General features: G+C 35.4%; 1 protein-coding gene across 1 annotated transcript in view; it reads left to right on the top strand.

Moving 5' to 3' along the window:
- The window catches only part of Nrk (Nik related kinase), a 128,157-nt gene that overhangs the window by 36,420 nt on the left and 64,615 nt on the right, over positions 1 to 27,122 (top strand). The window contains exons 3-5 of the mRNA XM_070039989.1: positions 21,556 to 21,612; positions 24,118 to 24,189; positions 26,667 to 26,792. Of these exons, the coding sequence (XP_069896090.1) occupies positions 21,556 to 21,612; positions 24,118 to 24,189; positions 26,667 to 26,792 (255 nt within the window). The remainder of the gene's footprint in view (positions 1 to 21,555; positions 21,613 to 24,117; positions 24,190 to 26,666; positions 26,793 to 27,122) is intronic.

Here is a 27,122-nt window from a genome sequence, read left to right as displayed (position 1 = left end):
AGAGAAATGAACCCCAAGATAGGGACACAAGAGATTTTATCTTTGTTGTTGTTAATGTACTTAAAATGTACTATGTGATTTTTTTTGTTTCTTTTGTATGTTCTTCCCCCATGGTTTAACCCCCTGTTTTCACTGTATTTGATTCTGGTACCCTCTATCTTGTATATACATTTTTCAAACTTTTATACAAAATTTTGTGGGTGTGTATGTATGTTTTCAGCCCTTTAGCTATACACCTCAGAATTGTATTACTGGATCATATGTACTTTTTTTTATTGTACTGGGGCTTTGAACTTAAGGCTTCACGCTTTCTAGGCAGGCACTCTGTTATTTGAGCTACAGCTCAGCCCTCACTATAATTTTTTAAGGAACTCAAGACTTTTATAGATACATCATTTTGCATTCTCATGAATGGTATATGAAATTTCTTATTCTTCCATTATTAAAAATTACTATGGCAATCTTAATGGATATGGATTGGTATCTTGTGGTTTTGAGTTGAGTTTCCCTGATGTCTAATGATAGCATCTTTGATTTAGAAGTATCTCATTCCATAGGTTTTCTTTTCATGCTACTTTTGATAAAGTCATGTGTTTTCTTTGGTTGTTTGGGCTTTCTTGTCATATATGAAACTGAGTTTTTATTGTCTTTGTCTTTTGGTACTTCCCCTAAGCTATTTTGTTGAAGGCTAGCATTCTACCACTTGAGCCACAGTTCCACTTGCAACTAATAAAACTGATTTGTGATGAAGATTTACTCCCATGTTTTCTAATACTTAACAATCCGATCTTTGCTGTTTGTCTTAACATCATTTATTAAAATTATTTAATCCATTTCTATTGAGCTGTATTTGTGCTTTTGTCAAAAAATCAATGGAATATAAATGTAACTTAGAATATATTAAATATAAATGTAACAGAATATATTAAATGCATTTTATCTAAAATTAGAGGCTTATTATTAGTTATGTTTACTATGAATTTAGACATTTGAGCATTACACAATATGAGATAGCAGAAAGATACAAATTGTGCTTACTTGCTGTAAAATAGTTTTGAAAGTACTTTATCATCAAAGAAGCAAGAGAAAGCTGCTTCTAATCTTGAAAATAAATATAATTGAGTCTTTGTTGTAATAAATTATTATTCTCTATAATAGTTTTCCCAAACTGTGAAATACATTTGTCAAGAGCTAGATTGGAATAATGTAATATATAAATGTCATCATTGGCCGCCTTCTATAAAATCCAAGAATTTCTCACTGATTAGCAACTAAAACTTCAATCAGGAAAAGTAAAGCAAGCCAGATAATTATCTGGCACAGTTTAAGCCTAATCATAGTATACTTTGGAAAAGAAGAATAGCAGAAAAGTCGTTACTCATCTGTAAAATGCCAAAGAAAGAAAATTTCAAGGCTCAGAAGTACTTTCTTCCTCTTGATTTTCCTTTGAGATTATCCAGAGATTTGTTTCAAAGAATAACAATGGGTGACAGAATATTTTGGTACCAGGATATGGATCATTTGTTGTACAAACAAACTAGAGAGAGAAAAATTTGGTTTTGAATTGCATATGTTTGTGACTTGAACGTTCCTAAGTCAACATTTATGATGGAGACAATTAGTGGCAGATGTTAAGAGCAAGGTTGAGAGGCTTGTGCTTACTGTGCCCCCAGTGCTTCTCACCAAGTTCATTAAGTTTATTTCCAGTGGATAACATGGCTGTGGCTGAGAGGCCCTGAAAAGCATTAAGAAAATTTATACTTTGTTCTTAAATCGTCCTAATAGTGAGTTGCTGGTTTGTAAATTAATGTTATGTATATTTTAAAGTTACAATGTAGCAAAAGATGTTATATTCCATTTATCCTCTAGGATAAGTCCAGAAAATAAAAATGTGCATACAGTATAATTGATCGACAAGGAAAAATAGCCAAGCTATGTGATGGTATATAAAATATATGAACTTCATATAACCTTAGTCCAGGCTTTTCCACAACATTGATTACATTTCCTGAAAAGCATGAAAGAAAGGCACTGTGAAGACACTAAGGATGGTTTTAAGGATGCTGATATAGCAGAAGTTGTATCATTGGTTACTCAGGGAATAGAGTTTCATGCAACAACTACTACTGTATTTAAACTGGCCAACCATCACACTTTTTGGTTAGTTGCACAAAAATGCGCAAATTTGTTTAAGGTCCCTTTGAGAAGTGAGTTACCTGTTCCTGTGTGTTAAGAAATTTAAATCGTGAAGAAATTCTTTCTAATAGCAAAGGTTTTCTCATTTAATTAAAGCCTGTTTCCTTTCAATCACTTTGTTATAATTTTTGTATGTGTGCAAGAACCAGGGTTTGAATTCATTGCTTCCCATTCTTGTTTAGCTTACTTGCTCACCGCTGGTGCTCTATCACTTGAACCAAATGTCCAGTATGTCTTTGTGCTGATTAATTAGAGATGAAAGTCTCATGAGTCTGCATGAACTGGCTTCAAATCACAATCCTCCAGGTCTTAGACTCCACTGTGTCTAGGATTACAGGCAAAAGGTCCCTTCTCGTTTGCTATAATTATAGCAGCAGTTATAAATTTATGCATATTTGATGACATTCTTCCAAGTTATTGAAACTTACTTTTCTCAAACAACTTTAGTACCTCAAGTTTCTTAGAAAAAATCATTTTTATGTTACCTCAATAATTTCTGATTTCCTATGTAAAAGAGTATTTTTCCCTTTGAGGAATAATGCCCAAATTGCCATAAGTAGCGTGTGTTCAGGAAATTCTTCACTTTTTATGCTTTTAAGAGTTTTCTTTGTCAGATGAAAGAAGCAGGCCAGCAATCTCAGAATTGTATTTATAGGGCTTTCATTTCTTACACTCCCTCATATTTTCAGGTTGCCTTTTCTTACCATCATGTGTGTGTGGTGATTTATATATTATGAAAACCAGAAGAAAGGCTTATGCCAAATTATTTCTTTTGGGGAGGGATTCGGTCGTGGGGCCTGAACTCTGGGCCTGGGCGCTGTCCCTCAGCTCTTCAGCTCAAGGCTAGTGCTCTACCACTTGAGCCACAGTGCCACTTCCGGCTTTTTTGTTTTTTGCTTATGTGGTGCAGAGGAATCGAACCCAGGGCCTCAGGCATACAAGGCAAGAGCTCTACCACTGAGCCACCTTCCCAGCCCCCAAATTATTTCTTAAAGAAGTCAATTTGTTCATTAACCTATGAGTATGAATTGAGTCATTATTTGCAAAGGAACATTCTAAGCTTTCCTTCATATAAGGACATTCAATAGCAGGAATAAAAATATAAAGTTGTCATTTGGATGGAGGGTTAGAGAAAAAACATTATTTCTTTTAACAGGTGGATGGAGAAATCAGATCGTCCAAAAGTAAATGAATTTAATAGACATATTAATCAAAACATACTATGTGTATGCACATATATACAATATTCTCAATACTTGAATAATTTTATTGAATTAATTTGGTACAAACAAAATTTATCAGGTTTGAAAAACTAGTTTAATATTTACTTTCTGTAGTGTAAGACTTGCCGGAATTAATTTGGGTGTCTGAATTTTACTAAAGTACTAGGTAAATTTCAGGAATTATTGTCAAAAAGAACCAGTTACATGAATGTTCTAGCTTCATACTGCCCATTCTCCAGATATTAATTAAACATTGCTTTCATAGGCTCTGGCATATTTTATGTCTTAAACTAAGAGACTGAGTCCCAATCTCTTCTCTCTTATCCCCCTCCCATTGTGAAAGGCAGGCTACTTCCAGCTAATTAGCCATGCATTGCCCAGTCAAAACATATGGTGGCCCTTCTACATAGCTGTTTTCCTTCAGGCTTTTCATGGGAAATGTTTTCTCCCTCTTCAAATTGTCCTTCTGTGCTTATTAAAAAAATATGAGGGCTAGGAAGGTGGCTCAGTGGTAGAGTGCTTGTCTTGCATGCATGAGGCCCTGGGTTCGATTCCTCAGCACCACATAAGCAAAAAAAGCCGGAAGTGGTGCTGTAGTTCAAGATGTAGAGTGCTAGCCTTGAGCTGAAGAGCCCAGGGAGAGCGCCCACGCCCAGAGTTCAGGCCCCATTTCCGACAAAAAAAATATGAATACCTCTGTGTTGAAAATGCTTGTATTCTACCATATCAAGACAACTCTAAAATAATGTCTGTATTTTTTAAATCCACACCTGGGGTGGTAGGCTAGGGTAGTGTGAGTAGAGGTAGCTTAACTTTGTCAGGGAAAGAAACACCCTTAAGGGGACCCCTGAGCTCACATTCTTCAGGTGTTACCCTATAAAATGTTTATATTCCCTGACTTCTCATTGTTCACAATGGAGTAAAAGATAGTGCATGATAAATAAAAGCAATCACTAAATTACCACAATAACATTGAATCTTTCAACAGCAAACACCAAGAAGCCAAAGTACTTTTCTTATGAAATCTCAATCTGGACTTAGATAGCTGGACTGCTGTCTTATAACTGTCTTGCTACAGTGGAAACTCTGCAATAAATTTCAACAACTGCTAAACTGCATAACAGAAGTATGAACCCATATAAGTGGTGAAGAATACCAGGCTGCCATTTATATAAATATTGTAATTGAGGCCTAAAAGGAATTAGATTTGATGTATTCATCAATAAAATTGGTGTAAAAAGAGAAAATAAGCCATTTTAACACCTTTCTATGTAGGCCTCTAGCTCTGTGTTTTTATCTGCAGAAGATTTATTTATGAAAAGATGTTGTTCCTTCAGCCTTGGTGGCTTTTCTTGTTTGAATTTTGCCAACACATCCATTGTCTGTCGATTTGTGGGGCAAAACTAGTTATTCTGTATTCAAGGTTTTGCTCAAGAAGTATTGCTTGGCCTTAAGAGTACTCTAGGTGGCATTGCTCTCAAACATTGCAAGTCAGGTGCATTAGAGAAAGGAAAGCAAAGAGTAAATCAAAGTTGCTACATTTACATGATAAATTTTTTTATCTTTTATGAGGTCTGAAATGAGTATTTTTCTGGGATCAACTTTATTTTTGTTAGTAGCCAGAGAAGTTTATTGCATTGATAAAATTAGAATTCATTTGGTGAATATTAAACTATCTGAACAAGACGATTTATTTGACAAATTTTGGCAAAAAGTAATAAGAATACAAATATCAATCTTAGCCTCATAGAAATATATAGAACTCTTTAATGAATAACTAGAGAATAAACATTCTTATCACAGCACATGACGGACATTCATTATTTTAATATATTTTATTGTAAAGATACTGTACAGAGGGGTTACAGTTACATGCATAAGGTAATGAGTACATTTCCTATTGAGCATTGTTACCCCCTCCTTTGTTGTTCCCCTACCATCCCTTTCCTCCCCATCTCCCCAACTCCTCACTCCCCCTCCCACCCGAAGTTGTAAAGTTCATTTTCAATATAGTGTCTTGTACAACTCATTGTTACAATGGGTCAGTCTGTATCCTTGTTTCAGCCTTTTGTTATTTCCTTTCCCTTCCCCAAATTAGAGAAATTGTATAAACAAGATGCAGGGCACTGGAATGAAATACAGTGAAAACAGAGGTCATACCATTGGGGAACATACAAAAGAAACAAAAAATCACATAATACATTGTAAGTACATTAAAAACAACAGCAACAAATGTAAAACCTCTTGTGTCCCTATCTTGGGGTTCATTTCACTTAGCATCATCTTATATAGTCATATGCACATAGCTTTTGACCTTTTCTGCTTGTCTGGTAAGATTATCCTAGACATATACTTGTTGTTGCAAAAAAGGGAAACCATGGGACCTATGTTTCTTTGGGCCTGGCTTACTTCACTTAATATAATTTTTCCCAAGTCTTTCCATTTCCTAACAAATGGGGCAATGTCATTCTTTCTGATGGAAGCATAGAATTCCATTGTGTACATGTACCACATTTTTTGAACCATTCATATACTGAGGGGCATTTGCATTGGTTCCATATCTTGGATATGGTAAATAATGCTGGGATGAACATCATCATACTGATGGCTTTCATGTGGCTTTGTTTGTGGTCATTTGTGGAGAGTACCATAAGTGGGATTGCTGGGTCATAGAGGAGCGCTATGTGTAGTCTTTTGAGGAACCTCCATACTGCTTTCCAAAGTAGTTGAACAAGTTTACACTCCCACCAACAATGCAATAGGGTTCCCTTTTGGCCATATCCCCTCTAGCATCTGTTCTTATTAGATTTCTTGATTATAGCCATTCTAACGGGTGAGGTGGAATCTCAATGTTGTTTGAATTTGCATTTCTTTTATGGCTAGAAAAGTTGAGCATTTCTTCATGTGTCTCTTGGCCATTCTTATTTCCTCTTCAGAGAAGTATCTCTTTAAGTCTTTAGCCCACTTTTTAATGGGGAGGTTGTTTCTTTGAGGATTTGTTGTTGGGAGATTCAATTTTTTTAGTTCTAAGTATATTTTAGATATGAGGCCTTTGCATGACAGACATTTTGAAAAGATGAATGACTGCCTTTAAAGAAAATCTCAAATACCAAATAACTTGTATCCTACAGAAAATACTCTCTGACCAAAATTGAAATCAATTTCAAAAGCAACCATAAAGTGTAATAAAATTCCTTATGTACTAAGTAATGTAACATATTCATATTGGAATTATTTATTACCAAATGAATATTTTAACAACAAGCAAAGGAGTGATAATGATCAACAAGTAATGTACTCATTGCCTTACTCATGTAACTGTAACCCCTCCGTAAAACATCTTTACAATAAAATAAAAAGAAATTTTATTGTTCTATCACATAGGCATATGATATATTAATGATAGCTAATAGTCTTAAAGAGGAAAAGAGTATTTTGTATCTTTCAACAAAATCTAATAGTATTCAGAAGGAATACTAGTAAAATATTTAAAATAAATGAATACTCAGTATCACAATTCATAAATACTTGTTAATTGCTTAGCAAAAAGGATAGTTAAGCAAATTCATATGATAGAGAAAATGATAAAGTGACTAATTAGGATAACAATTTTCAATTTCTTTGGTAGCATTAGATTTCATATACTTCCTAGGGCAATATTTAATAAATAGGCATTCAGTAAAACTTCTATACCTTGGTGTAGTTTTGATAAGTTAATTGAAAATTATTCTTACTCAACCACTAAAGTGAATTTTCTAAGGTTCTTTATTAGACAACTTGGATTGATATACTGAAGTTTCTTCAATTTAGATATTGAATTAATTCAGATGGACCTTCCTGACAATATTGCTAAATAAATGAGGCAGAATACAGTGGCTTTTTTCTTTTTTCTTTTTTCTTTTCTTTTTTTTTTTTGTCGGTCGAAGGGCCTGAACTCTGGGCCTGTGCGCTGTCCCTCAGCTCTCCAGCTCAAGGCTAGCACCCTACCACTTGAGCCACAGCATCACTTCCAGCTTTTTTCTGCGTATGTGGTGCTGAGGAATCGAACCCAGGGGCCTCATGCATACGAGGCAAGCACTCTACCACTGAGTCAACTTTCCAGCCTACAGTGGCTTTTTTCACATAAACTAAGACTCGGAGCCATATCTCACTCATATTCTCTTGCTTAGATCATGTATGGACTTTCTGGACTTTCATACTTTGGTCTGTAAACTACATGGGGATACTTTGTTTCTGAAAGATTGTGCCAGGTGGCCAGGTTCAGTTTGCTAAGTTTATAGATTGGCTACCTATACTTGTGCCTATTTCAAGGTAAACATGAAAATAAATGTCATCAAATATATTTCTAACATTCAGTAAGTCACAAAATTAATAGAATGTGAATTTGTGACAGTATTTGAATTCATAGAGACCTTTATAGATGAGTTTCTTTCTTCCATAATAGCTAGAAATGAAAAACTTGAAAATAATTAAAATTAAAAATCACCCAGGTATGGGGCTGGGAAAGTGGCTTAGTGGTAGAGTGCTTGCCTTGCATGCATGAGGCCCTGGATTCTATTCTTCAGCGCCACATAATCAGAAAAAGCCTGAAGTAGCGCTGTGGCTCAAGTGGTAGAGCACTAGCCTTAAACTGAAGAGCTGAGGGACAGTGCCCAGGTCCAGAGTTTAGGCCCCACAACCAGCGAAATCAATCAATCAATTAATCAATCAATTAATCAATCAATCACTCAGGTACTGGTGTCTCAAATGTACCATCCTAGCTTCTCAGGAGGCTGAGACCCAAAGCACTGCAGTTAAAAGCCAGCCTGGGCAGAAAACTCATAGAGACTCCATATCCAAAATAACCAGGACTGGGGGCATGATTCAAGTAGTAGAGTGCCAGAAAAACAAGTAAGCTGAGTAAGCAAGCCAAGCAAGCTTGAGGTCCCGAGTTTGAACCTTAATACCAGCCAAAAAGAAAATGAATAAATAAATAGTCAATTTGTTATATATCAGTTTTCCTTATAGCTTTCAAAATCATCACTTTGCTTCATGGTATTTAATTATGAATCCATTTTGAAGCTTATGGTTATAACAGTATTGAAATCAACATGATATCATAAAGACCTCTGATGTAACAAAATGTTGATGTTATGCATGAATGAAAGTATGTAATGAGGATTTAAAATTAACCATATATACTAGAATCTCACTTTGTTGGATAATGTTGACATATGTTTTTGAAGTATTTTCAATGGGAATTCAAACATAGTCCCAGTGCCTTCAAGAACCTTATAATTTTTCATTTGTATCCTTATGATGAAAGCTGCCACATTATATCTTTCATTATGGTAGTTTGTGTGCCTTTATTACTGTATTAAAAGTTCCTTAAAAATAAAAGCTCTAGCCAGGTGCTGGTGGCTCACACCTGTATTCCTAGATACTCAGGAGGGCAAGATCTGAGTATTGCAGTTCAAAACCAGCCTGGGCAGGAAAGTCCATGAAACTTTTTTGTCCAATGAACTACCTGAGAACGGGAAATGGCACTGTGGCTGAAGTGGTAGAGCACCTTGAGAAGAGCTCAGGGTCAGAACCCAGGCCCAGAGTTCAAGCCTCACGACCGACAAAAATAAAAATAAAAATAAATACAAGATCTAATTTTCATAGTACCTACCTTGTTTGTTAGACTAAAGGCAATATTAATTATAGAATTGTAGAAATGTCTAAAGTAGTGTGAAAGAAGCCCAGTGCCAGTGATGCCTACCTGTAATCCTAGCTACTTAGGAGCTGAAATTTTATGGTTCAAAGCCAACGTTGGCAGAAAAGGCTGCATGACTCCTTAATCTCCAATAACTAGCAAAATGTCAAATTAGAGGCATGGCTTAAATGGTAGAGAAACAGCCATGAGCAAAAAAATCTAAGATTAGGGCCTTTAATTCAAGCCCAGAATTGGCACGTACACATTCCCTTCCCCTTCCAAATAAAGTCGTGTGAAATGGTAAAAAGAACAGAATAGGAAAGGAGTCAATGACTTTGTCTTGGTTCTGCTAGTAACTCTATCATTAAGTAGGAATAAACAAATTTGAGGGATTCATGGTAGAAAATACAGCAGGAAGAATGGTGGAACTATTTGAGGGAAGAAAGAATCAAAATTGTGAGAAAAGTTGCCTTGTCATACTCCCCTGACTGCTTAGATTTCTTCTCAACTCAGGAATTGTTATTGCTACTTGTACATACTTTAACCCCTCCCACATGTACATACGTGCATAGTTTATTGAGGTAATCATATATTTTATATAAATGTGTGTTTTTATCTAGTTACCTGCCTGACTTTCCCACAATACTTTGCTAAATCTGACTTTCTTGCCTCAGTGACTTTTCTGGTTTTGGTAGCCCCAGCTAAGATCTTCTTGTAGCTAGATTCTATTTTCCTTTGCACAAGCATCATTCTCCTTTTACACATTGCAGTTGTCAGCTTGTCGTTGGCTGTGCAGCTATATCCCACCATCTTCCACCCTTCCCTGCCCTCCTGCCCACCATGTAACTGTGAGGGATATTAGAGAGATTTAATTTTTAGCCTTTCAGTTGATTTCACACACTTCAGATTTTACTTCTGTGGACTTAAGGGAAACATCCTGTCATGGGCAAATCCAGTATTATAGTAGCCAAAATGTGCTGAAATTCTCACTGCATTGGTAATTCCTTAGAATTAAAAAGACTTAAAAAATAGCAGCTCCAGCTAAAATACATATTGGTAAATTTAGTGCATTGGTGAGTAGATAGGTCACTAGACAAGGCCTTTGACAGGCATCTATCAGGGAAAATTCGCTATTGTTTTGAGTTTGCAAAGGCCAGAGAGGGATGCTGAAAGAATGGGACAACAAAGTAGAGTGTCCCATCATGGAATATGTGGGGCATGAAGTATCATCCAAAAAATGCTAATTTGAGGCAAAGACTGCATATATGAAGAAGCAGCTGTCGTTCACTTAGGAGCTACAATGAGGACTCTCACACTTTCTAAGGCAGGCAGGGGTTGAAAGGCTGTGATGGATAATATCACTTACCTTTTCTACATCTATGCTTATGAGTATTTTCTCTACCTTAATGACTGCTGTTGGTCCTTCTTTGCCTATATTTACTGGAAACCACTTTTTCATTTCTTAAACTTTTTTTTAACGCTGCATCTTCCTTTTTGATAATTTTTATTCTTTCCTTGTCATTTCTTCTGTGCTATTTCCTCTACTCATTGCATCCATCAAAATCAAGCTTACATGCTTTCAAGGTGTCTTTGAGAACTATAAATAAAATGTAAATTCTATTTATAAATAATTTTCTTGAAGTTATAAACAGCCTCTTCACGTTAGTTTCAGATTCAGGGCTGTTGCATTTGCTCCTCTGTGAACAGACCTGGATTGGGTAGATTTTAAGAATAAGCTGCTTCTTTTGGTTGAACCCCTCTCCTCACCCATCACCCATCTGTCTCAGTGCTTTTCCTTCAGCTAGTGGTGCTGTTGGATAGAATTGGAAACACTGCAATTCACATCTGTCTGAGCAGATGGAATACGTTTTCATGAGTGTTAACTGATTCATGCATTACACAAAGAAAGCAATCTGTGTTAAACATTATGACATTGCGATGAAGCATTAGCAGTTGTGTGCTTATAGAATTGTTTCCTTGACTTTGCCCATTACCCCATGGTTAAGCCCAAGCAAATCTTAAAGAAAAATAAAAATAGCATGAAGTTCATGGTGATAGGAAAAATTAGTACTAAGAGGTGAAAGAGAATCTAGATATCCAATTTACTTTGAATTATCTGAGTTCCTTTTAATTTTTTTTTAAATTTTATTTTATTTTATTTGAGAACATACTGTACACAGGGGTTACAATTACATGGGCAGGATAATGCATACATTTCTTACCAAGCATTGCAGCCTCCTCCTTTGTTTACCCTTCACATCCCTTCCTAGCCTCCCCCCTCCCCCCCCCACCCAATCATACCCCCCTCCCCCCCCACACCGACATTGTAAAGCTGGTTTTGACATGACATTTTGTACTTCTCATTGTTGCAACAGGTCCACCTGAATCCTTAAACGACTTGTTTGTCCCCATCTCCTCCACATGTTATACTGACATCAAATATAGTGAAAGCGGGGGTTACACTGTGGGGGAGGGACATACAAAGCAACAAAGAAATAATCTTATAAATGCGTTAGAAACACATGCATGAAAGAAACGAAAACATTAAAATACATATTTAAGGGTTTTGTAGTGTACAGACCTTCAGGCAGAAAAACTATAATATTGTCATTGTGTGAACACACACACATACATGCATGCACGCACACACGTGTGTGCACATAGAGAACTACCCAGCCATTTGAGAAAATGGCATAGCTATCTCTCACTTTATTTGAAAGTGTTGTCAGAGTGTTTGAGATTGTGTGCGTCCCTGTCTCATAGATTTCCTCTATACTTTGCTCACCATAGAAAGTTACAGCCTGTGATTTTAAACTTTGATAAGTGACCAGCATTGACAGTTTTACAATGTCCACCCATTTGTAACAGTGAACCTATCAGTGGCTTTGTATTTTTGTCTTCTGTAGCTCTGACTAATCACATAGCAGTATATTGAGGTCTCCCCTTAGTTGTCTACTAGTAGTTACCCATTTTTCCCCAACAAATGTGTGTATCCTCCAGCCAAGAACATTGAACTTTATTGTTCATTTTGTGCAATTTGCCATTTGAATGCTGTAGCACAATAGACAGCAGCTCCATTTGCAAATGATGTTACTACATACTCTGACCTATTTTTTCCCTGCAGAAGTAATAACAAGGGTAATAAAACTCAGTTGAAGCTGCTGTATAAGCACACATAACAGCCTCAAATTACAGGGAAGTTTCTAAGCTACAAAGCCACTGAAACCACAAAAACCTTCTTCTGACTCCTTTCACAATTCTAATAAGCATGACCATGACTGTCCCAGTTTTCTAGAAGAGGAAAACATTATTTTGTTGGATTATTCTGATGGTTCTGTAACTTTTTAGCTGCAAAATCTAGTCTAGTATGAAGTTTTTTTTTACTACAACTAGCCAAGATTTGGATAATTTAGGGACTTTAAAGAAAAGACAAAAGAGAGCTGACAAATTTGGAATTTTCCCCATCTCATGCCTCAGAGCCAATAAAAAGCAAACACTATTGACTGCAGATATTTGCTGAAGATTTCAGAGTAATATCTGGAGAGAGCATCAGTGAGAATTAAGTAATGTAACCTAACAAACCTACCTTGTTGCCAACTGGTAGGAACCTTGGCATGCCTATTATTTTTATTGGTTCTTGGCCTCTGTCCTTGATTTGTTCCTATCTTTTCCCCTGAGACTTTTGAACTGAAGAGAATTATGGGGAACTTTGAAGGGCCCCAGAGAGAACCACAAGGATTATGATAGGGTCCTAGTAAAGAAAAGTTACCTATGGATAATGCCCTTGGAGTTCCTGGTGTACTGTTCTGTGCTGCTGGACTTCATATTCCTTGTTTGGAAGCATCAGTGTATGATGGAGCACAGTGTATGATGGGGATACCACTAACACTCCTCTCATTGTTTGGCATGAAAGTTGTATTTGGGCTCCCATGTTCATACACATATGTACACACACCCCTCTATAAATCTCCTCCATTTCACAGCTTCATATTCAGACTGACTTGGTTCAGTTCACCACAGATTTGCTGAGTTCCTTTGATTTGCCAGACACTTGGTTAGACCATAAAGTTGTACACAAAACCAATTGGCCCATAGGGAGTTGCCAGTCTATTACAAGTAAATTAATTAGGTAAAAAGAACATAGAGTAGTAAGTGATCATGTAATCTTTATTTGGGTTGCTTAAATAATGTGAACACAAATTTACATTCATAATATAAATGGAGATTTGACATATCTTCATAGTGACTTCCAAATGTCAACTGTGTCATATGCGATATGTATAAAGTCTTAGCAACAATCTCTATGTTATAGTCTTTAAAGGAAAAGGAGCTCCTTTTCCTACTTACCCCTTAAATTTCAATGTTTGTCCTGAAAGTTGTAGCAGTGTGAGCCTTCTGCTTAAAGGTGTGCTGGATATAAAACTGTCTAACTCCAGACTCCATCTGATCACAGCCACAAATATCTGCTTCTACTTATTCTCCAAAAGGAGAAATTATACCTAGGAAGAAATCTCCCAATTTTTAATATACTTGGCTTTACCAAAACTTTTGTGGAGATGGGATGCTCAAGAAAATAATGAGCCAGACATACATTTATGTTCTTTGGCAGCCAGATTTCTTCCCTTCAGTCTAATGCAAGCAATGATCACAGTATGTTCCCTAGTAATATGCTAGACTTTGTGGAAGTTTAAGAGGTGTGTTAAAAATACTGTCAGTTATCAGATATTACTCATCAAATATCTGAGACTATGAATCCCATAAAACTTACTAAAATAAATCTAAAATTTAAGCCTGTAAAATTGCTTTGTGGATTTCCCCAAACATTTCCTTTGACGATTGTCATAATGCAGTAAATGCTCTTATGATAGATATGATCGTAGATGGAGGATTATTGCTGTTTCTTTATATGTCTTCAGCATTATTTCTCCACCTCTTCTCCAGTCTTAGCCACATTGCTAATTCCTGATTGCTCTGAAACACATCTGCCCCTTTGGATTTCGTGATCTTGTCAGTGATAATGAAGACTAATAAGGGGAAAAAATTAAAAGACTGCCACATAACAAACAAACTGACCTGTCTGGGCATGTTGGTGACCACCTGTACTTCAGCTACTTGGGAGTCAGAGATAGGATTGAAGTTGCAAGCTAGCCTGCGTAAAATATTATCTAGACCCTATCACCAACAAAACAAAACAACTCAAGACCACCACAAAAAAAAAACAAGCCTGGAGGTTTATGCCTATAATCTCAGTTATCTGGGAGGCTGAGGTAGGAGGATAGTGGTCTGAGGGCTGGCCAGGGAAAATGCATATGAACCTACCTGTTAAACAAACTATAGCATTGCGTAAGTGGTGATGTACTTACCCAGTAAGCACAAAGCCCTAAGTGCAAACCTTTGTACCACCAAAATGAAAAAAAAAAACTACTTTTATTTCTCATCACAAGCCATGGTTAAGGAACAGCCCTGCTTGCAGGTAAGGATATGATTTGCTAATCTTTTAAAGCTATCTCCATTCCCATGCCTTTATTTTTCTGCATAGACAGGATGCTAAAGGAAATTATGTTGACTCATTTCTTCTCAGCACAACACCAAGTACAGTTGTGATTACCGTAAAGAACAGCCTTGTTTGCTTGTGAGGCACCCAAACAAATTACTGTGTAACTAAAAAGCAAGGTTACAGAATGAACTTGAGTACAGTGAGTGGCCCAGTGGCCTTTCACTACCACAAATCCAAGAAAGAATGCTCTGGGGATTATGTGGTTCCTGTTTGCCAACAGAAGGTAAAACCAATAACTAGATGGACTGTTTACGAACTGCTCAAGAGTCAGCAGTCCTTCCACAATGGTTTCTTTAACTGCATGACATAAAAAAATAGCCTAATCAAAATTATAAGGCCATCAAGGACTATCCTGTATTCTTTCCAGGGAAAAACATGGTAATTAACTGTTGCAGAATGATGGATTTTTCCCAACACAGCTGTCACAACTGCTATTTTAAATCATTTGTTATGTTTTAAAATGTGTAATCCCCAAGAAATTGATCATTACTGCAATTCAGTGCTGGCTTTTTCAGTGCCTTAACAACATTCAGTTTTGCATCAGACTGTTAACCAACAAAAGCCAGTCATTAAGTACTCAACTACGAATGGCTTATTTTTCAATGATAAATTCTGTCTTCTTTTTTTTTTTTAATTCTGTCTTCTTTTAAACAAAATTTTACTTTAATTTTTTTACAGTGAATCTTCTGGCATAACAAAAACAAGTCCACTCTTGCATTCTTTCCTTTTCATCTCTATATAGCCATGGCTCCTTTTTCTTTGTCACTTTGTCTTTAATGGAGGGACCATCCTATTCAATATTATCTTATGACTTTTGTTCATGAAATTCCATCTAAAGGGCTCAACCACTACCTCTGAATCTCTTTAAATACTCTTCATGATCCAATTGGAATTCACATCCTCTATGAAGTTTTCTCAGTTACCCCATTATTTATACAATTCAGTGGTAATTAAAAGAGTCTTGTAGACCAGCCACAGGATATTACATGCTACAGATAAAAAGTGAAAGAAATATAGTCTTTGATTTCCAGAGTTTTTATGTTTTACCTGATTTAATTGATGGAGTGACAGAATCTTGGATATAATTGATATACTTGAAATCTAGGCTTTCTTGCTTTAATGTATTTTTCTATTGTCATGTTCTATATATAATAAATTTATACATACACCCTCCCCAACACTGTCAGTATGGTATTGATTAAGGACCCACCTAAGATGACCATCCTTTCCATCCACTTAGGTCTATTTCCTATCTCATAGATCTGATTTCTGCTAACAAAAATTCATATTGAATAGCAAGGAGAGGTAGTTATTTCCATCTAAACAGGCCCAAGGCAGAATGCATACATAAGGAACAAAAGTGGCGATCTTGAGATGTTCTGTGTCGAAAAGAAGATGGCACACTTGTTGGTCAGTTAAAAGTTAACAAGTCTAGGTTTCTGATGACCACGACATTGATAATTCATGAATATCCTTTGCAGTTATTGGTCCAGTTCTATTTCCTTCTTAATTCTCAGTATATAATTTAACCTTGTTTTTCTTCACTTTTGAGATAGTCCTCAAAATAAGAACTAATCTAGAATCTGATTGTTTGATTTTATAAAAATAAATGTGAGCCATTTTCTATTAATTGAATAATAGTACAAAGCCTTTTATGACTATCTCTATTTTTTGGTATATATATACTTTTCCTGCATTTCCTTCCTTCCTTCCTTCCTTCCTTCTTTCCTTCCTTCCTTCCTTCTATACTGGGATTGGAACTCAGAGCTTCATGTTTGCTAAGCTGGTGCTCTACCAATTGAACCATGCCTCCAGGCTAGTTTATGCAGATTCTTTTTTTTATTATGAAAATACCATACAGAAGGGTTACAATTACATGGGCAAGGTAATGAGTGCATTTCTTATAAAGCATTGTTGCCTCCCCCTTTGTTTCCCATTCCCATACCTTCCCATCTCCAAGCCACCTGCCACACCAAAATTGTAAAGTTCATTTTTTCGACATAACATCTTGTACATCTCATTGTTGCAATGGGTCCACCTGTATCCCTATTTAAACTATTTGTTTTTTCCCTTCCCCTCCACATATTATACCAACATCAAATACAGTGAAAACAGGGTTATACCATGGGGGAGCGACATACAAAGCAACAAAGAAATATATTATAAATATGTTAGAAACAATAGCAAGAAAGAAAAAACATTTGAGTCCTCCCATGGTTTTCCTTATTTGCAATAACTAGTATATGTCTGAGACAAGCAGAAATGGTCAGATAAGTTGATGTTAAGCGAAATGAACCCCAAGATAAAGACTCAAATGTTTGCTGATTCTTTTGAGGTAGGGTTTTGCAAATTTTTCTCCCCAGGCGAGGATAGAAACATAATCCTCCAGACCTCAGCCTCCAATTAATTTAGAATCCAAAACCATACTCTTTTTTTAGCATTTTGTGTCCTTTGCATTCTGTGTGTTTACACCAAATATTTTAACTTAATTTTGCATAAAACACACTTGTAACTGAAATAAAAGGCACACCCTAAAAACTGGATTTATGTGTCCTACTTGAACATACCGTTTAGAGAGACAATCTGTTTATGACAATGGCCTTCATCTAAGATCCCAAAATACCTTCTATATATTCTAGCAACCACAAGGTGGCACTACTGAACAATTTGAAGTCTCAAGATAACTGTTCAAGAGGTGACATTAAGATACTTGTACTAATAAATTAACAAGTTCAATCCAAATCACTTTGTACAACTACTTGAAGATTAAATAATAAATTAACTATTAGAAGAATACTGTTTCCCTTTTTATAAGATTTTTATTATAAAAATACTGTACAGAGGGGTTACAGTTCCATGAGCAAGGTAATGAGTCCATTTCCTATCAAGCATTGTTACCTTCTCCTTTGTTTTTCCGCTACCATCCTTTTTAGAACCATTGTCAGTCACTTCTAATGGGTAGATTATGAAAGAGAAAAATAATGACTTTGCAGTGGAGAAACCTGACAGCCATTACCTTGATAAAGTGGTCAAAGTTGGTGAGTCATAGTTTTACCATGTAATACTGATATGATAACAAAAGCACATTTCTACTCTGTGATACCCTTTCCCCAAATCCCTAAACTCTGTAAAATTAAAAACAGCAGTCAAACCTAGCCTGAGCAGCATTATACAAAATATTGGACCAATACTCTTGAAAGATGTCACAGTTATGGAAAAAAGAGGAAAACTGAGAACCTGTCACATACTACAGTTAGATAGAATGATATATCATAGTTTGGGCGCTGAAAAGAGAATATTCATGAGAAATGTGAGGAAATTAGAAGAAAATCTATAATTTAGATTGTGAGCATTGTACCATTCTTAACTTCTTATTTTTGACAGTAGTACCATAGTTTTGCAATAGGTTAACATTAGGGAAAGCTAGTTAAAGAACATACACTAATTCTTTACACTGTCATTGAAACCATGCTTTAAGTTTAAATAATTTCAGAGTAAAAGTTAAAATGAAATGATAGGCTAGGTGCTGGTGGCTCGTGCCTATAATCTTAGATACTCAAAAGGCTGAGGACTGTTTTGAAGCCAGTCTAGGCAGAAAAGTCCCTGAGACTATGTTCAGATAACTAGCCAAAAGCTAGAAGTGTAGCTGTGGCTCAATTGGTAGAGCACTAGCCTTGAGCAAATAAGCTAAGGAACACACCTAGGTCTCTCTGAGTCAAGCCCCAGAACTGGAACAAAAGTAATGAAATTAAAATTTAAGATGAATTCCTGGAAGTGGTACCTTCACAGCAACAATTCATCATTATCTAGTATCTGTATTCACCAAACTGCTAACAAACCATATATAATAGTATCTTGGCCCATTACATGATTCCAAGATACAGAGTATAATTTCTTTGTAAAAAAGTGAATATAGTTTTGAAAATCCACATTCGGATGTGTTGTCTAATAAAACAGAAATGACTTTGTGAAATTTTTAAATGAGAATCAACTGCAGATCATGTATATCCAAATAAGCTATACAGATTGCCAGCCACGATGACCTCATCTTGATATAAATCTTCAAGTAACTAATTTATTTCCACATAAGTTCACAATTTGAAGTTCCACAGGGACTTGAAGTTGGTAGGACATTGTTCAACCTGGTACAGCTAAACAATAAAATTTTCTGCTAAAGGACTACCAAATGAGCCATTTTGTTTAAATATAACATCATAACACCGAACTGAAAATTTTGTATTAACATACCTAGAATATGTTTACAAAGTAGCAACAACAAAATAAAAGCTCTGATGTCAAACCTGTGTTGCTCAGTTTAAAAATTTTAAATCCATAATTTACACTTGACATTTAGGATAAAATAACTTCGCAAAAGCCATCATTTTTCTAATAAGAAAAAATCTTCCAGAACTTATTCCTTTTATAAATATTTTACTTCCCTTATTCAGGAGATATTGACAGTTTAAACACTGTTAAATTAGTTATAAATCACTCTCCTCTTTATTGTGAAAATACCATACAGAGGGGTTACAATTAGATGGACAAGGTAATGAGTACATTTCTTATCAAGCATTGTTGCCTCCTCCTTAGTTTCCCCTTCCCATACCTTCCCATCTCCAACCCCCCCACGCCACCCCACCCCCCACTCCAGCCCCCACGCCAAAATTGTAAAGTTCGTTTTTGGACATAACATCTTGTACATCTCATTGTTGCAATGGGTCCACCTGTATCCCTGTTAAACAATTTGTTATTTCCCTTCCTCTCCACAAATTATACCAACATCAAATACAATGAAAACAGGGGTTATACCGTGGGGGAGGGACATACAAAGCAACAAAGAAATATCTTATAAATATGTTAGAAAAAATAGCAAGAAAGAACAAACATTTGAGTCCTTACCTTGGGGTTCATTTCACTTAACATCAACTTATCTGACCATTTCTGCTTTGTCTCAGACATATACTAGTTATTGCAAATAAGCAAAACCATGGGACCTATGTTTCTTTGGGCCTGGCTTACTTCACTTAATATAATTTCTTCCAAGTCTTCCCATTTCCTAACAAATGGGGCAATGTCATTCTTTCTGATGGAGGCATAGAATTCCTTTGTGTATATATACCACATTTTCTTGATCCATTCATCTACTGAGGGGCATCTGGATTGGTTCCGTATCTTAGCTATGGTAAATAATTTTGCAATAAACAAAGTTGTGCTGGTAGCTTTAGTATGATCTTGTTTGTGATCATTTGGGTAAATGTCCAAAAGTGGGATTACTGGGTCATAGGGAAGCTCTATGTGGAGTCTTTTGAGAACCTCCATAGTACTTTCCAAAATGGTTGAACAAGTTTACACTCCCACCAACAATGCAATAAGGTTCCCTTCTGTCCATATCCCCTCCACCATCTGTTGTTATTAGCGTTCTTGATATAGCCATTCTAACTGGGGTGAGGTGGTATCTCAATGTTGTTTTGATTTGCATTTCTTTTATGGCTAGGGAGGATGAGCATTTCTTCATGTGTCTATTGGCCATCCTTCTTTCTCTCACAGTTTGGCCAGAGAGGGATAAATCACTCTTTCTATGGTAATTATGGAAAATTTCATGTGAATGTAGGTGTAGTGAAAGGATATTTGCATAGTACTACATAATCAGTTAAAAAAGTGTTTGGTAAAATACCTCCTTTTATTATATTAAGGGAAGTACTTCAGACCCAAAGAAACATTAGGCTGCATAGTTTTCCTCATTTGTAATAATAAGAATGTGCCTATAAATCTACAAGTAAACCCAATGGATAGTAAATGACAAAAAATTCTTCTTGGACATGATAAACAGGACTCTAAACATTCACACAGTGAGACTGGAAGAGGATATTCTTAGAAGAGGATTACAAGGGCTCAATAGCTATGTGCATATGATCATATAAAATGATGCATATAGAAGTCAACTCCAACATATGGAAACAAGAAGTTTTTTTATTTTATTTTTTGTGGTTCTTTTTTCCATTTTACCATCTTTGTTTCTGTTTTTGATGTCTGTAACTTTTTTATTGTATGTAAGATCATCTGATTTGGGGAGAGGAAGGGGAAGTACAGAAATAGTGAGATATAGGGTGAACTAAATTAGCAGTGATACTAGAAATGACTTATACCACTTGTGGGGGAGTGAAGTTGGGAGGGAAAAACTGAGAGAAAAAGACTGAAGTGCTAACACTGTTCAAAAAGAAATATACTCATTACCTGTTTTTTGTAACTTTAACCCCTCTGTACATCACCTTTACGATAACAATGAAAAATTTAAACAAAATACCTCCTTTTTTATTATTGTCAATTGAAAATTTACACTTTTCATCTGAAGGCTTTGGTGCAATCCATTCCTAGACAGAATACATTGAAATAGCAATAACTATAAATGGTCGCTATGTCCAACTTAATGCAAAGATAAAATCAAAATCCAAAGGCTTACTTCAATTTTGTTTTTAGTGAAATGGGATTTCTGCAAAATGTTGATAATTTAATATTTCTCCTTTTGGCATATGTCTATGTTTCTTCTGTATATAATCTTTGTTTGCAGTATATTATGTATTTGACTTCATTTATTTTTATATTTTGTCAGTCATGGGGCCTGAACTCTGGGCCTGGGCACTGTCCCACAGCTCTTTAGCTCAAGGCTAGCGCTCTACCACTTGAGGCACAGCATCACTTCCAGCTTTTTTCTGTGTATGTGGTGCTGAGGAATAGAACCCAGAGCCTCATGCATGCTAGGCAAGCACTCTACCAATGAGCCAACTTCCTAGCCTGTATTTGACTTTATTTAATTTTAGGTTTGTTTTTTTTTACCTTATTTTCTTTTAGATAGGTCGATTAACAAGCTAACATTTGGCTTTTATCCCTGCTCTTGGTTTCAGGGACTCCATGAAAAGACTGGCGCATTTACGGCTGTTAAAGTGATGAATGCCCGTAAGGTAAGGCAATGGTACATTTTGCCTGTATTTTACTGCTTTAAGGGCCATTTGGAGATGAAGCAGTTCAAAATACTTTGTTTTTAATTCATTGTTTTATATAGTTCATTATGTTATCTCAATTCATTATAATTATCATCTAATAGTTTTACTTATTAGTATATTGTATTTATTGAATATTATATTTCCATATTTAAAATACTTCACTGACACTAAAAGTTCTGCATATTTTGGTATTTTGTAACAATAGAGAAAATATCTGTATTCTTTGTTATTTGAAGTTTACTTTTTTGTTGTTGGAGAGAGCAAAAATGGTATTTCCACTAATAGTGTGTTAATATTCCTGTGCACCAAAATAGTATTCCTCCTCCAATGATTCTTTCTTAGAATTGAGGCCACTAGATTATCTATGACAGTTAGAGGGAAAGATGTTATCAGAGATGCATATATTTTAATGTATTTCCTGACAGATAATAAGCAAGAGACACCATTGAATTAGCCCTATCCCTGCTAATAGTCATAAAATTGTGCTATGATTCACAACATATTGTCATAGGATTTGCTAAATACTGATTCATGTCCTCTTAAGCATGAGTAACTCATTTTCTCAAGAAAATATTAGCATGAATATTGTAAAGCTCAGGAAATTTTTACTTCATTATATCCTAATGGAAAATTTTTGTTGGAAAAAATAGATTTCATGGAACTGTTGTCAATATCATAAACTGTTATTTTCTAATTTCTGCTGGAAGTGAATTGTTGAAATGATTTTTGTTTTGCCAGTAAATATCAAATGGTGCAAACCAATGGAAATTTCAAGGGTTTGGGAGTTTTAAAGATTTATTTTGCTTTACCAAACCATAGTTTCCAAATAATAGACCTTCTTTTTTTTGCATTTTGTTGTTTACTTTTTTTTATAGTGTGAAAATACTGTACAGAGGGGTTACAATTACATGGGCAAGATAATGAGTACATTTCTTATCAAGCATTGTTGCCTCCTCCTTTGTTTCCCCTTCCCATCCCTTCCCATCCCTCCCCCTGCTCCCCTACCAAATCCTCCCCTTCCTCCCCCCCCAAACTTGTAAAGTTCGTTTTTCTACATAACGACTTGTACATCTCATTGTTGCAATGGGTCCACCTGTATCCCTATTTAAACGATTTACTTTTTCCCTTCCCCTCCACAAATTATACCAACATCAAATACAGTGAAAGCAGAGGTTATTCCGTGGGGGAGGGACATACAAAGCAACAAAGAAATAATCTTACAAATATGTTAGAAACAATTGCATGAAAGAAAAAAACATTTGAATACTTATCTTGGGGTTCATTTCCTTAACATCAACTTATCTGACCTTTTCTACTTGACTCAGACATATACTAGTTATTGCAAATAAGGGAAACCATGGGACCTATGTTTCTTTGGGCCTGGCTTACTTCACTTAATATAATTTTTCCAAGTCTTTCCATTTCCTAACAAATGGACAATGTCATTCTTTCTGATGGAGGCATAGAATTCCATTGTGTACATATGCCACATAAATAAGTGGGCTAAAGACTTAAAAAGAAACTTCTCTGAAGAGGAAAGAAGGATGGCAAACAGACACATGAAGAAATGCTCAACCTCTCTAGCCATAAAAGAAATGCAAATCAAAACAACATTGAGATACCACCTTACCCCAGTTAGAATGGCTATACTCAAGAACTCTAATAACAGATGCTGGAGGGGATGTGGACAGAAGGGAACCTTACTGCATTGTTGGTGGAAGTGTAAACTTGTTCAACCACTTTGGAAAGCAGTATGGAAGTTCCTCAAAAGACTCCACATAGAGCTCCCCTATGACCCAGCAATCCCACTTTTGAGCATTTACCCAAATGATCACAAACAAGACCACACTAAAGCTACCAGCACAACTATATTTCTTGCAGCATTATTTACCATAGCTAAGATATGGAATCAACCTAGATGCCTTTTGTTGTTTTCTAAGTGAGACTATATGTAATAATTTTTTCATCATTTTAGCTTGAAGGATCTAATGCCATACTTAATATATATTTTAAATATTACTTGTTTGAATATTACATTTTAAATATTACTTTCATAATATTTAAAAAGCATGCTCATAGGAAACTTGAGGGGATAGGTAGTGAGGGAAACAATGAAGGATGAGCATGATGAACGTGTTAAACAACGCTTTTATACAACAATTTGAAGAAAAAAAATTAAAAAATGAAAATCATATTTATCCCATAGATGGTTAATATTAATAGTTGGATTTTGTTTTTGAAACATAGAACTTAAATGAAATGTGATTTCACTATTAATAAAGCAGTTAAATACATTACTATTAATTTGGTGACATTTCTCTATATAATGTCGAAATAATGAAAATCAAGACAAGAACAGTATTGTCTTACTTTTCCATTTAGTAGTAAAGGTAGAAAAATAATCATAAATCATTTTCAAAGAATACTAATGGGCCTAATACCATTTTGTTCTTGATTTTTCAGACTCCTTTACCTGAAATAGGAAGGCGGGTGAGAGTGAATAAGTACCAAAAGTCTGTTGGATGGAGATACAGTGTGAGTATAAGAAGTCCTCATTAACACTCAAGTAGCTTTTCTTGTATTAATCACCTTTCTTAAATTTGGTTCTTTGCATTTTATCATTAGTCCATATCTAAAAGGTTCTTGCCTGGAAGTTAGTACATCTTGTATCTCCCAATATGCTCACATAGATTCAGTCTTCATATGTAAGTGCTAGTATCTGTGAAAGAACAAGTACTAGAAGAAATGGTTCTTTGAACAGTAATGTTTTGACTACAGGAGCAGGATTGAGTACATTTAGAGTACTGAGCCCTCTCAGTAAGTGGCCACCGAGAAAGCATCTGTAGGACTAAGAGCAAGTTTTGCTTAAAATTGGCCTTGGAAAGTCCATTTTAGACCTTTAGTAGTCTGGCCTCAATGGCATTTCTCCCACTATGATTCTAACAAATACTGCCATTTCCTATGAGCCAAGTTATGAGTACTCTTTTCATTGTAAAAGCAATAGCAGAAAACTAATAAGCTACTCAGCCCAAAGGTCTGTTGTATCTTAATAAATACAGTCTCAAGTACAGTATAAACAAACCATTCTATTCTATGCAATAACATTCAGAATTTTCCTAGTTATACTAAAACAGTATTGTTAAATAGCTTCATGATTTATTACATACTACTTTCCTTTTTGTTTGTAATGTATCATGAGGACAAAGCAAACCAAAACAAAGCATCTATTATAGACTTTGGTAGATAAAGATGCCATAAAACACAAGGTCTGAAAATAGAATTATTGGGTCAGTTCTGATTTCCCCAAATTAAAAAAACAATTTTAAGGATCTTTCACAAAGCATTTATGCCATTCTTTCCATAGTAAAAAGAGTTTTTGACTGTAGAATTGGATGAAATTGCAAAAAGAGTTCTGGTATCTTTGAGCTGCCTCTTCTTGACAAAAAGCAGAGTACTTGGGCCAGCCTGGAATCAACTGGCTCTGAGCCAGGAAGTGCTGTAGTATCATATTACTGTGAGATGTGTGAGAGTTTTAAATTACCTACTTGGCCTGGTGGATATAAAGTACTTATGTGTTTCTCACAAGCTCAACTTCCTGTTAATTGAGAGTGGCAAACACACTAATGTTTTCTAAATATATCTCATATATGTTTGTTTTGGGAGAGTTTACATTTATGTGGGAAACCTACTCTTAGAAGTTATTTCTAGTCGAGGACTTTGAATTCTCTGATTATATGTTTTAGTAAGAAAAATCAGCACTAGCTAATCAGGCAGTTAGCATCTCTAAGCCATCTTGAATCCTTTGGGTTAAAAAGTATGTATCTTACACATTCATCCATTGATGCTGGAGCTCTATAAAAATGGAAATAATGTGGCAGCTAAGAAACATGAGTTCAAAACTCAGGCCTACAAATAAATAGCCAAAAGTACTTGGAAATATGTTTTTCTTACATAGATATGTAAGAAATATGTAAGTCAAGTTTCTCAAAGGAAAACCAATAGCAAAACCGTTAACACTATAGAATCTTCTTGACATCACATAACTGATAGGTTAAAAGGCAATGTTGACCCTGCTTCTCATTAACTGGTTTTTTTTTATTCTTAGTTCTATATCATCATCTAACATCTATTCATTACACTATAAAGAGTTTTTACTCCTCTCAGTAGAACTTTGCTATCTTAATACAACCAAGAATACATAAAGAATTACTAGTTACTGCTGTTTATTTCTGTATGGTGCCAGAAATGGCTACTCATATCGAAAGATCAATATCAAAGGACAGAAGGAAGTATAAGGATCTTGTAGAACAAAAGAAAGTCATATAACAAACTTTTGACTTTCCAGAAAATGGATTAAAGGAATTTGAAGGGAACTTATTAACTGTGCTACTCTGAGAAGCTGAGAATGAATCCTCATCTTCTGTGTAATCTCCATACTATAAGTTGGTTGTATATTTCATCAATGCCTTTATTTCACAACAAATTTAGAGAGGGAACCTATAATTAGGATTTCCTACTGGGCAAATCAGGCTCCAGACCTTCCCAGACAAATAGATATCTAGATTTCTATGTAGCAGTCAATTAGAGCTAGAATATATGTATGGTAAAACTGGAGGTGATAATTAAAAGTATTACATTTTAATTTAGAGTAATAAACCTGTTCTACAGTTGACTGTGATGATACAAAACTTTTTAAGTATCCTAAACATTGAATTTTACACTTTCAATATGTGACATTGTATGTGAATTATATATCAATAAAACAGAAACAAACAAAATACTATGATTCCATTTAATGAGAATATGATTAGATCTTCATTTTGCCGTTTTTACTCTCATACCAAACTAACCAAAGATCTCGATTAGCTGAAAATTATAATTGATTTTATTATTAATTGCCGTAGAACGTGAGTTTTCATAGAATATTCCTTTATGAATCTACCATAGTTTAGAGAACAAGGTTCATTGAAATGCCCGGTGTAGAAGTTTTTCTGTCTGTTTTTATTCCATAGGACGAGGAGGAAGATCTCAGGACTGAGCTCAACCTTCTGAGGAAGTACTCTTTCCACAAAAACATTGTGTCCTTTTATGGAGCATTTTTCAAGCTGAGTCCCCCTGGCCACAGACACCAACTATGGGTATGTTTTTAATTACTCTCTTCTTATTCCATAAGGAAAGTCTGACCCAAAGATTGATATTTTCAGAGCTAAGATATCACTTTTGTTCAGATGCTAGAAAGTTCAAGCATTCACCCCACAAGGCAAAATCTACTGCAATATATGGTAAAATGTACTCTGTTCCTAGAGATGTGAGTGATAAAATATGAAAAAAATAACTTACATGCCTAGAAAAGAGCGTATTGGTGAGATGAAGAGTCAAATGGACACTGGCAGTATCTGACAAAAGTGTTTTAAATATAGTTTTACTCCCTTTCACTTTAAGTAGCTAGTATTTTGCTGGCATAGAGA

This window comes from Dipodomys merriami, unplaced genomic scaffold (genome assembly GCF_024711535.1).
Source record: "Dipodomys merriami isolate MVZ:Mamm:240054 unplaced genomic scaffold, mDipMer1.0.p SCAF_3, whole genome shotgun sequence".
Taxonomy (NCBI): domain Eukaryota; kingdom Metazoa; phylum Chordata; class Mammalia; order Rodentia; family Heteromyidae; genus Dipodomys; species Dipodomys merriami.
This window is presented reverse-complemented; position numbering and strand designations above follow the sequence as displayed.